We start from the raw sequence: 15857 nt of genomic DNA on the forward strand, positions 1-15857 counted from the left end.
CACAAATTATGGTTTTTGCAGCACAATTACAAGCAACGAGAGACAATTCTATCGCAAGTATTAATTTTCAATTTCAAGTGAAGAAAGAGTGGTGGCTCAAATTTAAATATTTCTCTCTACTGTTTATTAATGCCTTATATCTGGTTTACAGTTCCAGCAAAAGTTCAGCTTTGTGCTGCACAAATACCAGCAACGAGAGACAATTCCATCGCAAGTATTAATTTTCAATTTCAAGTGAAGAAAGAGTGGTGGCTCAAATTTAAATATTTCCGTCTACTTTTTATTTGTGCCTTACATATGGTTAACTGTTCGAGCACAAATTCTGCTTTGTGTTGCACAAATACTAGCATGGAGAGACAATTCCATCGCAAGCATTAATTTTCTCTTTCACGTGTAGAAAGGGTGGTCGCTGAAATTTTAATATTCCCTCTACTTTTTATTTATGCCTTACATATGGTTAACTGTTCGAGCAAAATTCTGCTTTGTGTTGCACAAATACTAGCATGGAGAGACAATTCCATAGCAACCATTAATTTTCTCTTTCAAGTGTAGAAAGGGTGATCTCTGAAATTTTAATATCTCCGTCTACCTTTTATTTATACCTTATATATGGTTAACTGTTCGAGCACAAATTATTCTTTGAGTTGCACAAATTCAATCATGGAGAGACAATTGCATCGCAAGTGTCAATTCTCTCTTTCAAGTGTAGAAAGAGTGGTAGCTGAAATTTCAATATTTTGTTCTACATTTATTCACGAATTATATCTTGTTAACTGTTCGAGTACAAATTCTGCTTTGTGTTGCAAAAATATAAGGATGGAGAGAAAATTCCATCGCAAGTATTAATTTTCTCTTTCAGTTGTAGAAAGGGTGGTCGCTGAAATTTTAATATTACCTTCTACTTTTATTAACGCCTTATATCTGCTTAACTGTTCGAGCACAAATTTTGCTTTGTGCTGAACAAATACAAGCAACGAGAGAGATTTCTATCGCAAGTATTAATTTTCTCTTTCAAGTGTACGAAGGGTGGTCGCTGAAATTTTAATATTTTCCTCTACTTTTATTAACGCCTTATATCTGGTTAAGTGTTCGAGCACAAATTCAAGCATCGACAGAGAATGCCATGATTAGCATTAGTTTTCTCTTTCACGTGTAGAAAGGGTGGTTGCTGAAATTTTTATATTGTCCTTTACTTTTATTAACGACTTATATCTGGTTAAATTCTGCTCTGTGCTGCACAATTAGAAACAACGGGAGACAATTCCATCGGAACCATTAATTGTCTCTTTCAAGTGTAGAAAGGGTGGTTGCTGAAATTTTAATATTTCCCCCTACATTTTATTTATGCCTTATATATGGTTAATTATACGATCACAAATTCTGCTCTGTAGTGCACAAATACAAGCATGGTGAGACAATTCCATCGCAAGCATTAATTTTCTCTTTCACGTTTAGAAAGGGTGGTCGCTGAAATTTTAATATTTCCCTCTACTTTCTATTTGTGCCTTATGTATGGTTAACTGTTCGAGTACAAATTATGGTTTGTGTTGCGCAAACATAACATTGGAGGGACAACTTCCTCGCAAGTTTTAATTTTCTCTTTGAAGTGTAAAAAGGGTGGTCACTGAAATTTTAGTATTTCCCTTCCTAGCTGGACGTCATCTTGGTGATCAACCTGTTTTGTTTTTTCTTCATTATGCTATTATTGCAGCAAAAAATTCTAATAACTGCAGCATAAATCAGCACAAACTGAGCATAAAAGTTTTCCTTAATATCTGTATGATAGGGGTTGGTTTTCACAATGTGGTCGCTAACTTGACGTCAATTTGGTGACCAACTTTCTTTTCTATTTAATTGTGTAACTATTGCGGAACACTTTCTAAAATCTGCAGATATATTAGCACAAGTTAAGCACAAAATAAGTTGTTGGTATAGTGTGTTTGGGATTGTTTCTCCACGATGTGGTAGCTAACTGGACGTCAGTTTGGCGACCAACCTGTTTTCTTTTCTGTTCATTCCGTAATTATTGCAACAAAAAATGTTAATAACTGCAGGATAAATCAGCACAAATTGAGCACAAAATAGTTTGTTAACATCTCTATGGTGGGAATTGTTTTTCACATTGTGATAGCTAACTTGGCATCAAAAGGGCGACCAACTTTCTTTTCACTTAGTTCTGTAACTATTGTAGCACAAATTCTGATAACTGCAGCATAAATTAGCGCAAATTGAGCACAAAAAATTGTTAATATTAGTGTGATGGCTACAAGTGTGGTCGCTAACTTGACGTAAATGACCTCTTGTAGCCTTTTTTGTACTTTCCTGCTTACCTCTATTTTCCTCTCCTTTACGTAGCGTGTTTATTTCAGTACACTTGTACAGTGTAATATTTCATGCAGACATTACGCTTCTTTATATAGAAAATATGATACATATAGATTCGTATGTAAGTTTTTCATATTAGCCAAAATTGTAATAGAAAGTAAAGAAAACATACCTCAAGACATAGTGTGGAGCAGTTTGTATATATTTCAACCCATCTATTGTTGTGTGACTTAACCAATCCTTAATTGATTCCCTCATTGATGAACGTAATTTGGAAATTATGATTTTCAAATTACACTGGCGGCTGTAAAGATAATTATGACTAATTTTAGAATCAATCATGGACACAACAACAAACTCGAATATCGTATCGTAATTTTCGCAGGTTAAGAAATTATAGTTTCAATTTAGACCAAATATGTTATATGAATTTGAATACAGAAAGGATTCTTGATTCATTCGAGCATTATTACGGCATGGAATAAACGAAATAGCTTTAGGTATTAACTGAGTATAACCAGGTCAGGGCACACGTTAATGTTACGGTTCTTTGTTTTACGAAACTAGTAAATATTAAAGCGTTGTTGCTTCTCTATTACGTAAGATAAAAATATTATTAATGGTTAATTTAGTTAGTTCTCGCCGAGTTTGAATACTACTTTTCGTACATACAGCTACATAGATATAGTACTAGAATAGTGGCATTGATATTCATCATATCTAACAATGACATTTAATACTCTATTGAAGCAAATTGCTTTAGTCAAATTTTGCAAATCTTTCGCGTTAACTTTTATCACGTCAACAATGTGGATATGAAAAATAAAGCGAAGTTATAATAATCCATTTAGCAGTTCGAAAAACAAAATAGAAATCTAGAAAAGTGGCAAATTTTTTCGGAAACCGAAACTCGAAAAATAAGTTCAGTGATGAAAATAAATTTAATGCAGTATTAGACCGCCAGGCTTTTACTTGGTAACTATTTCTCTTGTTTCTTCTTTTTTTAAAGTAATGTACCTATCTTTTGTATATTTGCGAAAGCTTGACAAATAAAAGTGTGATAAGGTGATATTTGGGTAAATAGAATTCGACGCCCCTTTCCAGTACCTACGCTACACGAGATAGATTAGGCGAAACTGTATTAAATTTGTTTTCTACACTAAAGATTTACCTTGCATTTTCGTTTTTCGAGGTTTAAATGTTTGTCTTAAAATTGACAAATTAGAAAATATAACTTAGCTCTAATTTTCACAATCAGGTTCTTGGTAGGGTAATAATGCGTTTAGATAGTATTTTATATTGATTAACCCACCATTGAAATTGTTATTATTACTATTATTCGTAATGTTCATTCGGCAAATTGTTTGATTCCCCTTTGTGGCAACTTCAATCCTTGATATTTCCTAACTTCAATTTCCTTGATATTTACTTTCTTCAACGCATACAATATTGGATCCATATGACTCTAGCTTAAAAAATTTAAGATAAGTCATTATAATGATTATGCGGAAGTACTTAAGGGTTTGATCATAATAAGGTGTTTCTTTATACTGATGAATGAAATTACATCAATTGTGGGTTGGCTTGCTTTTACTGTTTAAATCATCATGGCTATAGTATTTCGAGCGAGTAGAAACTAAATTTCAAGTATAGAAAAAACGCATATGTTCACCTCGATTAATATCCCTGCATTATCTTGTGTGTTAATTTCTCTTGGTTCAAAGTTTATGAAATAAATTCAACTGATCATTTTAAATTGAAAGTGCTATACAACGCTCCATAAGATAATATCGACAAACCAATATTAAGAAGAGCATTGTCCAAGCCAAAAGTTTGGCTCTATTAAATTGTAATCGAATACCAAAGATGTGAAAGATATTCGATGCACAAAATGATAATACTTCATTCATTTACACTAACAATGGAAATTTCATTTGGAATACGTAAACGGGATATAATATGACGGAAAAAGTTATACGTTTCAGTGAAGTGTTAAACAAAGGCACGAATGTGTACATATTTCGAAATTTTGCTCTAGTTTAAAGAATCCGAACTCAAAAGGAAGGTAGAAGTGGTATTTTAACATTATTTTATTTTTGTTTTGAATTATTGCACATAGAATCACGAAATTTGATCAATTTGCATATTCTGATGTACAGAATATAGATATCTCTTTTGCATGTCAAATATTAGGAATTCATTCCTGATGGACTTGTGGGGAATTCAATACAGTGGACAGAGATGATTTTCTTGCAAACTAGAAGACAATAGGGATATTACTTACTATATACTTTCTTCATCGAAAGAATACGAATATTTTACTCACTTGTAAGAATTTACAAAAATCTACTCAAAATTAGTAGAGTAGATAACAAATATAAATATTATGTTTTTTTTTATCAATCTTGTCGCACAAGCAGATATTAACCAGTTGCTGATACCTTCCACTGCGAGAGGTAAGTACATATTTGTTTCCAGTGTTCTTTCCACACTAGGCAATGTCCATGTAAGCAATGCTTTTATGGGCAAAAATAAAGCAGCAGTATTTGTTCTCTCTCTCTCTCTCTTCCAATGATTTTAAACCTAAAAGGGAAATTCTCGTCTTTAGTTTCCTGTGTGAAGTACTTTTTTTTGTTTAAACCTCATGTTAATGGTATAGTGTCCAAAAAACTTATAAGATTTTCTGTCATTAGAGAGATTGTAGAAATGTCTTTACATCCAAAATTTATTTCTATCCCATGGACTCTCCCCGCTTCCATTTCTCTGAACGGGAGCAGCGGAAGGATAGACAGATTGCACCTTGTATGCTGAGATTATGCACTTGGCACGAAGTGTAAAGCAGTAAAAGAACTGAATATGTGTCATCTTAAAAATGCAACGAAAAATATGAAAGAAGTTCACAAAAGCTAGAAACTTTAAATTCATAAAATCATCATAATTATTATCCTGAATGAATAAATGTATCAAACAAAGGTAATCAAGATATTCTAATGAAGATATGGATCAGAGTTATATCTATACTGTGATTTTCTCGTGCAAAATATTCGTTTTCACAGTAGTGAAATTCTTATCACGCGCTAAAGTTTCCTAAATTATAAGAAAAAAGTGAAAGATAAGAAATTTTAATCCTATTCACATTATTGTCATTTATTTGCTTGAATGTTTATATGCATGTAGTAGGCAGGTAAGTTTCGGCTCTGAAAGAAATCACCAAAGTATATTGAATAATGGTTAAATAAGCTTGAATACACGTTGAATACACGTATGGGTTGCCTGTGTCAATAGACTTGTATGCTCATGGACTTGTATTGTGACACAAGTTTCGCGGATTCTGATGATCATGGATTTTAAAATCCTGTATGGTATAACTCCCTTTCAGTAACTCCATAAGAGTTCCGAACCTTAACAATTTGACGAAGGGTTGTATCTCAAAATTTCATATTTCCAGACATAAAGAAAGAAATATAATTGCACAGAGGATGATAAAGTTAAATATGCAATAGTTGATCATATATTACACATAATTACTATCTGGAATAGATGAAGAGTTATTACATATTCAACTGCTTTCCTGTCTACGTAATTATTATTTCTTTCTTTATGTGTGAAAAAGAAATTTTGAGATACGGCCCTTCGTCAAATTGTTGACGTTATGTGCTCAGGGCTATTTGGTAGCGTAATCGGGACCATTAACTTTTATAAAAGACCTATATATATATTCCTGTGTAGGCCTATATATAAAATGCACAGGAATGGAAAATCAAACTTTGGTTTTCCCTCCAGGGACAATAAGCAAAAGTCACCATAATCTTTGCACAAAAAGTTACTACCGTTGGCGTACATATAATTCAAAAATCCCTTCAATTTTACAAATCATGTTAATGAACTCCATAAATGTAATGGAAGAGAAAAAGCTTAATATTATTATATGATTAATTTCAACCGTTTTACATATAGTTATAAAATTTGATTTGTGGATGAAGGTTCCCTCATAAGTATAGAATAACTATGATTCGCTGATTGATTTACTAAATTGCACTTCAAAGAGATTAGAAAGTGAGTCAAATTCGTTATGGCGAGCGTATTGGAAGAACTTTATTGAAAGTTGACTTTTTATGCTGGAATGAGTTCCGAAATTCCAGTAGTTTTTTATGCTAACTCTTGAGGTGGGTCTGATTGTATTTTTTCATATTTCAACAGCTTTCCTATCTTATCAACTTCTGAAAACTTGGCATTCACTTGATTAAATTCTACAATATTATTCGTATATAAAAAAATGAGAAGTGCCCAAAGATTTGTCAAATATAGATCTTATCGACGTGAATAAAATGACATGTTTGAGGATGAATCTTCATGTGCGTGTGTTCTTTGAACAAATTGACAGAAACGAGTTATTTCTTAACAGGAAAGTTGGTGCTATACGAAAACTCTCTAGTGTATTAAAATGAAAGTGATACTAAAATATATGCCAATTTATCTCTTCATTATGACCCTACATAATATGTGCGGATTGTCTCAGCGAAAGAATCCAAGAATACAATTCCTTAAATTTTATTTTCAAAATTCAAATCGAATTCTATTATTCATCTTAACATATACGATTTACCTTTAAAGCACAGCAAATACGTTGATATTCTAATACTTGATCTTTAGAAATTATATATTAAGAAACAATTTAAATTACGTTTGTACCTAGAAAATAGATATTTTGAAACTATTCTCACCTTTGTTTACGTCTTTGATATCTAGGAAATTCACTTCTGTACTGGAATATCCAGATAGAATATAGTGGTATAGAGTGAGGAAGCTGCCTTATTCTTCTTGTTCCATGTGCATTTAATTGTGATACAGGACTCACAAATCTTCTTCTGCGTACCTCAAATCTTTCCAATAACATCTGGATCGATTTCAAAAGACATAAGTAGACAAACTCAATTCCAGATAGTAGACTTCCGCCGAAAAATAAGGATCCTGTCCCACCAAAGGATACTGTAAAACATTTTATTTTTACGGCTATAATAAGTAACAGGAAAAAATATAAAACATATTCAATCATAAAAACAAGTTGTGTTAGTACAGTATGTTATACATAGAACATTTTTGAACGTACATGCTGTTTGTGGAAATTCTTAAGTGAAAAATGTTGACTTGTTACAACATTAATGCAAGACCACAAGATCTAACACCCATTTTTTACCTACAATGAAATGGAAATAATCATTTAAAAGTTACAATTAACATGTTCTCCAAACGAGACATAAGTTTCATAATATAAATAGTTACGTAACTTACTGAATTCTGAAACGAATATTCTTCGATAGAGTGCTGATCAGGACGCTTGATTGTTGAAGACGTACTCCGCAAGAAATTATTCAGATGTCGAAAGCGATAAAGATCAGTGAGACAAAGGGTCGCAGTTCTATGAGTGTCGTTCCTGCCGTCCATTGTGCAACGTGAAATTTGTAGTTGTGCAAAAAGATGGAATCCTTTCTATTAAACAATACTGGTCTTTGACGTTGTAGCTTTCGATGTTTGTATCAATTTTTTGACAATACGTGGCGGTTGTCACGGTTTTGCTCAGATTGAAGAAGACAGTAGTGATCTAATCGTGTTATTTATCATGTTTAATCATTGATAATTACATAATCTAATGATATGTGATATCTTATCTAGTGTGTCACAATCAGGAGCCCCTTTCTTCATGTGTGATGAAAGTAGGTTAGTGTAGTAGTAGAAGGTTGAATGACCTTCGCATGTGATTTCTTAATTGTATCATTTCCATTAAAGAAATCTTGTAGGAATCTATGATTCTGACATAATAATTTTTAATTATTATTTAGAATGATAATCATTTGCCTATGGGCATTCTATTCAGAGGAATTATATTCCGAAAATATTAAATTGAAGCACGGCCCCTTGATTTGCAGGACCCTACGTATAAACCCTGAAGAGTGCCCCCGTATAGGGGTCATGGTCCCTAAATATGTATTTTTAGTTAAAATTATTATGTATTGGACCATTGAAGGATTTCCAAAAACTCGTAATGTCATGCTTAGATGATTGAAATCAACGCACTGTATCATGTTCCGTAAGGACATCGTCGGATTGCTCACTATTATCATATTAGTCTTGTCCTTAAATGCACAGTTCAACAGATTCAACTCAATCGGCCAATCAATACAAACACTGTTGGGAACACACGTCTTCTTTCTGAATTTCACGGATACTGGAATTAACTTTCTTCCTGCTACATGAACCAAAGTCGTGTACATATAATTAAATGATTCTACCACCATTACTTCATCTTCAGGATTAGTATCATGACATAATATATACTCAACATGACACTGTGAGTTCAAGTAATCAATAGCATTCACTAGACGAAAACGATCGTAACTTTTCACACTTTGATGCATATCAAAATCACCATTTCACGCAGCATCCATAAGACAATCAAAAGTATGCGACTGAAAGGAGAAGTTAAAATAGTCTGTTCCAACCAATACAGCAATATGCTTTTGTGAAAACTCCGTAAATTTTACTAATGTAAATTCAAAATTTGCTTTCTATGGAAGGTTCAGATTCATTTAAAGCACTCATATTAACCTGTGTTGACATTTCGTCAACCTCTTTCATGTGCTGATCCTTTCGTTCCATTATATTATGGTATTGCTCAAACTTTACATCCATTTGATAATTCATCTGGATCAACTGCTGCTGTACTTGATCCCATTTGCCATCGTTACGATGTTGCAATTGCTCTAACTTTTCATCAAAATGTTGAGCTTGATCCCCAGCTTGATCCTTAATCTGTTGATTCATCTTTTGGTTTAATTTCTCAAATTGTTCATTACATTGTTGCAATAGGTCTAACTTTTCGTCAAAATGTTGAGCTTGTTCCTTAAACTGTTCATCAAAGTTTTTGTCAAAATGTTGATCTTGTTCCTTAAACTGTTCATCACTTCGTCGAGCTTGTTCTTTAATTTGTTCCGATATTCCCCTTAAAACATCCATCATTTTTCTGGAAATATATTTCGGCTATCTGTAACACTCATGATATTTCGGGATATAATCTTGCCACTTCTTAAGATGGTACAGTTCATATCAGGCTCAATGTTGCTCGCTTTTACTTTACTTCTTAATGATACAACCTATTCCCGTTTCGGCACCAATATAAAACGATACAACTTTTTCTTCCTTCCCGGGTTTCGGCACCAATATAAAACGGTTCATTTCTAATTTATTGAGCCATTAAAAATACCAACTCCGTCGAATAAAGATCCATTTATTTATCTCTTGGTTGTCCTGACAACGACATTACAAAATCCTATTATTTAAAACATATGAAACATATGAATATCCTTTTATATCCATATTATAATTAACATATTTCTTTTCCTTTTTCTTCTTCGACTTATATAATCAACCTAGTACATATTTTAAAATATCTTACGCCCTAAAATTACAATAAAATAAGGATTTACAAGTAGTAAATATATACAAATATACAACGTACCGTTGTATCACCACCGCCACCTATACACACCCCTGAGCCAGCGCAGCCCCAATGCATTAAATATTCAAATGAAATTATAATGTATACCTATGTGAAATACGAATATGCACGCAACCCAAAGAAATCTCATAGAGAAGATGCTACGGAACGAACCAGGGACCCCACTATCCAGTGGCAGACGCTGTACCACAGAGCAGGAATAGAAACCGGGACCTTCTATACAGAGGAATTATATTTCGAAAATATTAAAATTCTATCGTAATTTTTTGATCGCTTCCATATGAAGCTAAGAGGAATTATATTCCGAAAATGTTAAATTGTGTTTGATTATTTTATTCATTCGTTTGCTGTGAAAACTCCTTGTTAAAATAATTGTGAACTTACAAAAAAATTCCCCTGGAAACTCATTTCTTAATTGAATCGTAAGCTAAGGCATACTCATTGTAAAAATATTCCGAAATATTAAAATCCTGTAGAACAGCTATGCTGTAATCATACTAAAAATTCTAAGTAGTAAAAGACGTGAGGGAATAAACTTTATTCATGCAGGACCTTTTTATTTTTAATTCGATCATTTGCTTTGTAAATTGAGCTTATTCATTGGATCGGTTAATCAGAAGCTCAGAAAAATCGGAGATTGTGAAAATATTACAATTGTTTGATCAAATTTTTATTCTCGTAATGTACTCGTTGAACAATCTTCGATTGTGATTATATTAAAAGCTCGTGTACGTATTCTGGTACATATAGAGTGTATGGTATTCGTATGTCCTTCCTGCTGGAGGTCTGGATACTAACTGATGTTTTTGCGCGCTTTTGGAACCCGGATGAAGTGAGGGTATTGACCTCGTACGATTAGAGAAATATGTTGACAACACGATAAGTTATCATGAAAAAAAAAACGACCGACGCATTACTAAACAAGATGGCTAGGGTATTGACCCTAGTACCATTAGATAAATCTGATGACGCTACAATGAGTAAACAGGAAAGAAAGCCGCCGATACATTACTAAACAAGATGGCTTGGGTATTAGCCTTAGTACCATTAGAGAAATCTGTTGACGGAATGATAAACAAATTTGATTTTCATAATGTGAACATGTGATATCCTTGTGGGTATGAAAATACTTTCAATACATGTCATAAGAGACAAAATATGTAAAGATACATCATGCAGTCGTATGAGAGAAAAGATCGCTGCAATAGCAATATTGAAGCATCATCATCTGATGTTGACACAGAATTATACGAATCATCTTCAGATGAAGAATTTGATATTGACGCAATAGATTCACCAGCGCTAAGAGTTTCAGAAACCCCACCGTCATCACCACCTGTATTATCAACAATATCAAGATTTTGGAGTTTAGACTGTTGTTGTAATAGTAAAAACTGGACCGAGAATGTATTGAGCAGGCTATTGAAAAATGGGATTTCAACTATACATTAATATGCAATGGTGTAGAGAAAGATCCTATCATGATTATGATCATGATTGTATGAATGTACCCCAAAATCATTGGAAATCCGTGCATGGAGTGTTATAGCAAGCCCTAAAGTTGAAGAAGATGTGTTTTACCTGTATGCCAACACGCATATTATTGGAATATTAACAAGAGAAAAAATTATGAAACATATTTGGAATTATTAAATGGTACAGACTATCACCAGGAATTACTACAGGCGCTATTAAAAAAAGACAGAGGGAAATCGGACATTCCAGAGTGAAAAATGTATCCGAATAGTGCTAGCGTTTCATGTGTGTTATGTACTGCTGAAAATATCAATGTGAATTGTGTATTAAAACAATAAAAGAATACTTACGTGTAAATTATTCGATTGAATGTATGGAATGCAAATTAAATATTCTTCATGATTGTACCCGCCTTAATAATACTGGATCATTTGCAGGGAAGTATTTATCTCTTGACAAAACTAATGGTGAACTTTTTGAAGTGTATGAATAAGAACATAGTGAAATCTCATTTATATGCTTTTTGCGTAAAACTTGTGATCTTTTAAAAAATACAAATTGGTTGGTCAAATTATACCATTTTTCATTCAGCGCACAAATGAAATTTCACCATGCGTAAATCAATATGTTATTGATATTCAAGTATTTAAAATGATAACGAATTTATTATTTGTGAGTTTTGTCTAAGCGCATGTGATGATACAGCAAATTTCCATTGCTTGGTAAAATCACCAATAGGACATAATTTGTTGTCATTAGGTTGCCAAAGACAAATTGATTGGTTGACATTAAATTTACAATCTTCAGTTTGAACTGGGATAGTAAAACTGGATATAGTGTATCAATCATACGCAACCTTGTATATTAATTATGAACATTAAATTGAACCTTTTATTGTAAAGGTTTAGAGAAATCTCTTTCGATTAAGAGAATATTTGCATTAGATATTGTTATTGATTTAGAAATAAAACATTGTCCAGCATTAAATGAATTGTGTGGAAATAAATTTAATGAATATTGTTCTTTTGACAGAAATGTAAAGAAATCAGGATGTGCATATCGTAACGAACAACAATTGAATTACTGGTAGAAATATGAAAGTCCAACAGCATTAACTAATGCATTATCAAGATTGTAATTTTCTCTTAGGAATTGTAAATAAAATGCACGGATGTAAGTTTAAAAAATGTTGAAAAATTAAAAAACTGTATATATGATAAAAATAAAAATATTTCTGTTTTCTTTTTAATATCTTATTTACATGGTTATAAACTATATCATTCTTTTTTCAATTTTTCTGTTAAACAATTTTAAACACTTTTCAAATGATTGAGTGCGAATAATATGATGGAAAAATAATAACACAAAATATCCGCAAAACACGGAATCATCGTCTTGATATTGTTGACTATTTGTAAAATGTATTTTAGTATTTTTGATAAAAAGTTTATTTCCTTGGGAATGCCCATAGCAAGACTCAAAGTAGAAACCATGTTTTTTCTCATCAATGTACACTGCGAACCAGTATGAACTATTTAAATTGGATGTATTAAGATTAATTACAAGTGGAGCAGGTGGTTCTACCATTACGGGAAGTTTGTCAATAGGGTAAATTCCAGTAGCACTTGCACCACTCACTTTATTAATCACTAACACTTTTAACAATTCGTCACTATACATGATTATTTTTCTTAACTATAGTAGGTATGTAATTATCATTGTTATTCACATGTAAAATATAATCATACACTTTTACATATTCAGTATATAGTAATGCTTCATGAACACTGCACCTATATTGCACAAAACGATGTTTACTATACGCACACTTGTAAACGTGAAAACTTAATGCAGTATACTTTGGACGGTCTATTTCTTCTAAATTTGTAACATTTCTTTGAAGAATTTTTTGAAGAAAACAGTTTCTAGTTATTCCATATGTGTAAATACTGGTAGTATTTGAACAATATGATTGAAGTATCTCCTTAAGAAGTGAATACTCTACATCGCCTTCGTGCCAGGTAATGTCATACACATTCTCACTTGCATACTTGTTCGTACCTATGATTGGCTCAGACAACTAATTTAATGGATATGGTGGTTTAAATATCCAATTTTGAAAAAAACGGAACGTCAGGATTTGCAATTGCTAGCTTATTTACAATAAATTATCATAATCGTTATCGTGGAAAGCGGAGAAGTGCACAACAACCCTCATTCTACTCAAAGGAATAAATTAGAAGGTGTTATCAGTATAAATATTTCTATCTTTGTCTACTTGTGCTAACGAATCAAATTGAGCATACACAATACATGTAACCGGTTCAGATACTTTTAAATTTACAGGGGAATCACGAACTACATCCCACGTGTTATCATCTAAAGTTCCTGTTGGCGATAGAATAAAAGCATACAGAGCATGGCCATTAGGATATTCTTCAAGAGTAACAGTATGTGAATAATTTTGAGAATATATACCAGTACCTGATATCAGAGTATAGTAACTTAGAAGGTATAAATCATTATTAAAATCAGGAGTGAGGAGGTTGGGAGGGAATGATTTTGAGTCGACATGTAATTGCAGTTTGTTAACGTTAAAGTTTCGGAACTCATAGGGATTAAGATGTGATTTCCCATTAAGGCTGTGTTGCAAATGAAACCAATAACTAGTCCTTTAGGAACAGTACCCAGAAATAGATTATCAAGGTTATATGACTTGACTTGTGTAGGAATAGTATAAGATCTTATTAAATATTTCTACTCTTGTGAGAGGTAACTTCTGAAACCATTCGCGTATTTAATTGCACAGCTAAATCTGCAGCGACATCAATACGTCGTACATGAAGAATAACTTCCTCAAGTGCAACTTTATAACTTGTATTTTCAGGAGACATTAGGCAAAATTTATCTTTACTGCGGTGTAATTTTACACGTAAACTTACTTTATTGGGAAGCATACGATCTAAACTTCAATATCATTATGAAGACGTCCGTATATTCCAAAAGATTTACTATTTTTTACCTCATTAGCACGCTTTTCAGAACCAGCATTTGTATTATCAAATTTATTAAAATGTTTTGCAGTATCTTTATGCCACATGTCACATGCAAAATGAGTTTGAGAAGCATCATAAGAGTAATTTAATAATGTTACAATGTATGGACGATAACGATAAGATCCTAATGAAGAACTAATTAATTTATCATTTAACGAAATATAAATTTGACTAAATAATGAATGTAGGATATTATTTACTGGTGCAGCAGTATCATCATTAGTTAAATTTGTGCCATCAGCTTTTGTAATTTTAGAAAGTACATAAAGATATAGATATGCAGGATGAATAAATTCTCCTGTTCTCCAGGAATAACAAATTGAATAGGTCCTTCTGATGTTAATGTAGAAATAGGTTGTTATTCAGCATTTGTAGTTGCTTCAGTAGCTATTTGTGTCATCGGTATAGAAAAGAAATCAAATTCATTGGTACAGCATTCTGAACTATCGGAATTTAGGGGCGACATTATGAAAATATATCGTTTATATGTTTATGTTTTGTCGGCGGTCCAAATTTTACAATTGTAGGAGTCTTCCTTTTGCGTGACCGTCTCTTACCGCTACCAGTTAGCAACTGTCCAACTTTATTAATGGCTTTTGTCTTTAAACTATCACCAGCTTCTTTTACACGCGCAGGAACAGATTCTTTAAATGGTCGATTTTCCAATACATCACCCGCAACTTGTATACCAGTTTGTAATGCTTCACGCTCTACAGTTTTTGCACCTTGTTTAAGAAATGGTAAAGGAAAACGAAATAACTCTTTAAAGAAACTACCTATACCATGTCCCCTTTAATATACAGGACCTGAAAAATATGGTATTCCACGTCCGCGATGAAAAGTAAAACGTGTAGATCTCATCTTTATTATTATTATTTAACACATGCTGGAGAGCGTGTAAAATGTAGCGTTACGGTCAGTGTTCCAGATCGAAATGGCAAATTTCGACCTGCGTGATCTTTTAATAGTATTTGAATTGTGTTAAATCAGAGATTGTTACTATACGCAATAATGGTGCTTTGGTATCACCTAAAAATTGATATTCTATAATATCAGTATAAATAAAAATTTGATGTGGATATCCAATAGCTACGTATGGTTGTTTAAATCCGCGACGTTCTTTTACGAGATCTGATTTTTCACAAAAAAAAACTAATTGTAGAGCTAATGTAGGTGACAATGTAACAGATTCTACACGTTAATCGCATTCAACATGTTTAATATTTGAAAAGCTAAAACTTATAAATCTTGATACAATATTTAATTCATCTATTAAATGATGAATGGATGTATATTATCCAACAACAACTTTACTTTTCATACGTTCTGCACTTTTAAATTTGTACCATACAACACTTTCATTTTCGGTAACATTATAACATGTTAATGGAATATGTACTTCACTTAACCCTACATACCAATCGGATTTTGATAATCGTATATTATTTTTTAACTGATTAATACAATGTGTTGGACTATTTGTA

General features: G+C 32.4%; 1 protein-coding gene across 1 annotated transcript in view; it reads right to left on the reverse strand.

Annotated features, from left to right (window-relative positions):
- LOC145679779 (uncharacterized) overlaps positions 1 to 15857 on the reverse strand; it is a 177942-nt gene that overhangs the window by 85769 nt on the left and 76316 nt on the right. The window contains exons 8-9 of the mRNA XM_081750334.1: positions 7050 to 7314; positions 2498 to 2629 (exon numbers count right to left, since the gene is read on the reverse strand). Coding sequence (XP_081606460.1) covers positions 2498 to 2629; positions 7050 to 7314 — 397 coding nt within the window. The remainder of the gene's footprint in view (positions 1 to 2497; positions 2630 to 7049; positions 7315 to 15857) is intronic.

The sequence above is a fragment of the Thermobia domestica genome, chromosome 2 (assembly GCF_964235325.1).
Source record: "Thermobia domestica chromosome 2, izTheDome1.hap1.1, whole genome shotgun sequence".
Taxonomy (NCBI): domain Eukaryota; kingdom Metazoa; phylum Arthropoda; class Insecta; order Zygentoma; family Lepismatidae; genus Thermobia; species Thermobia domestica.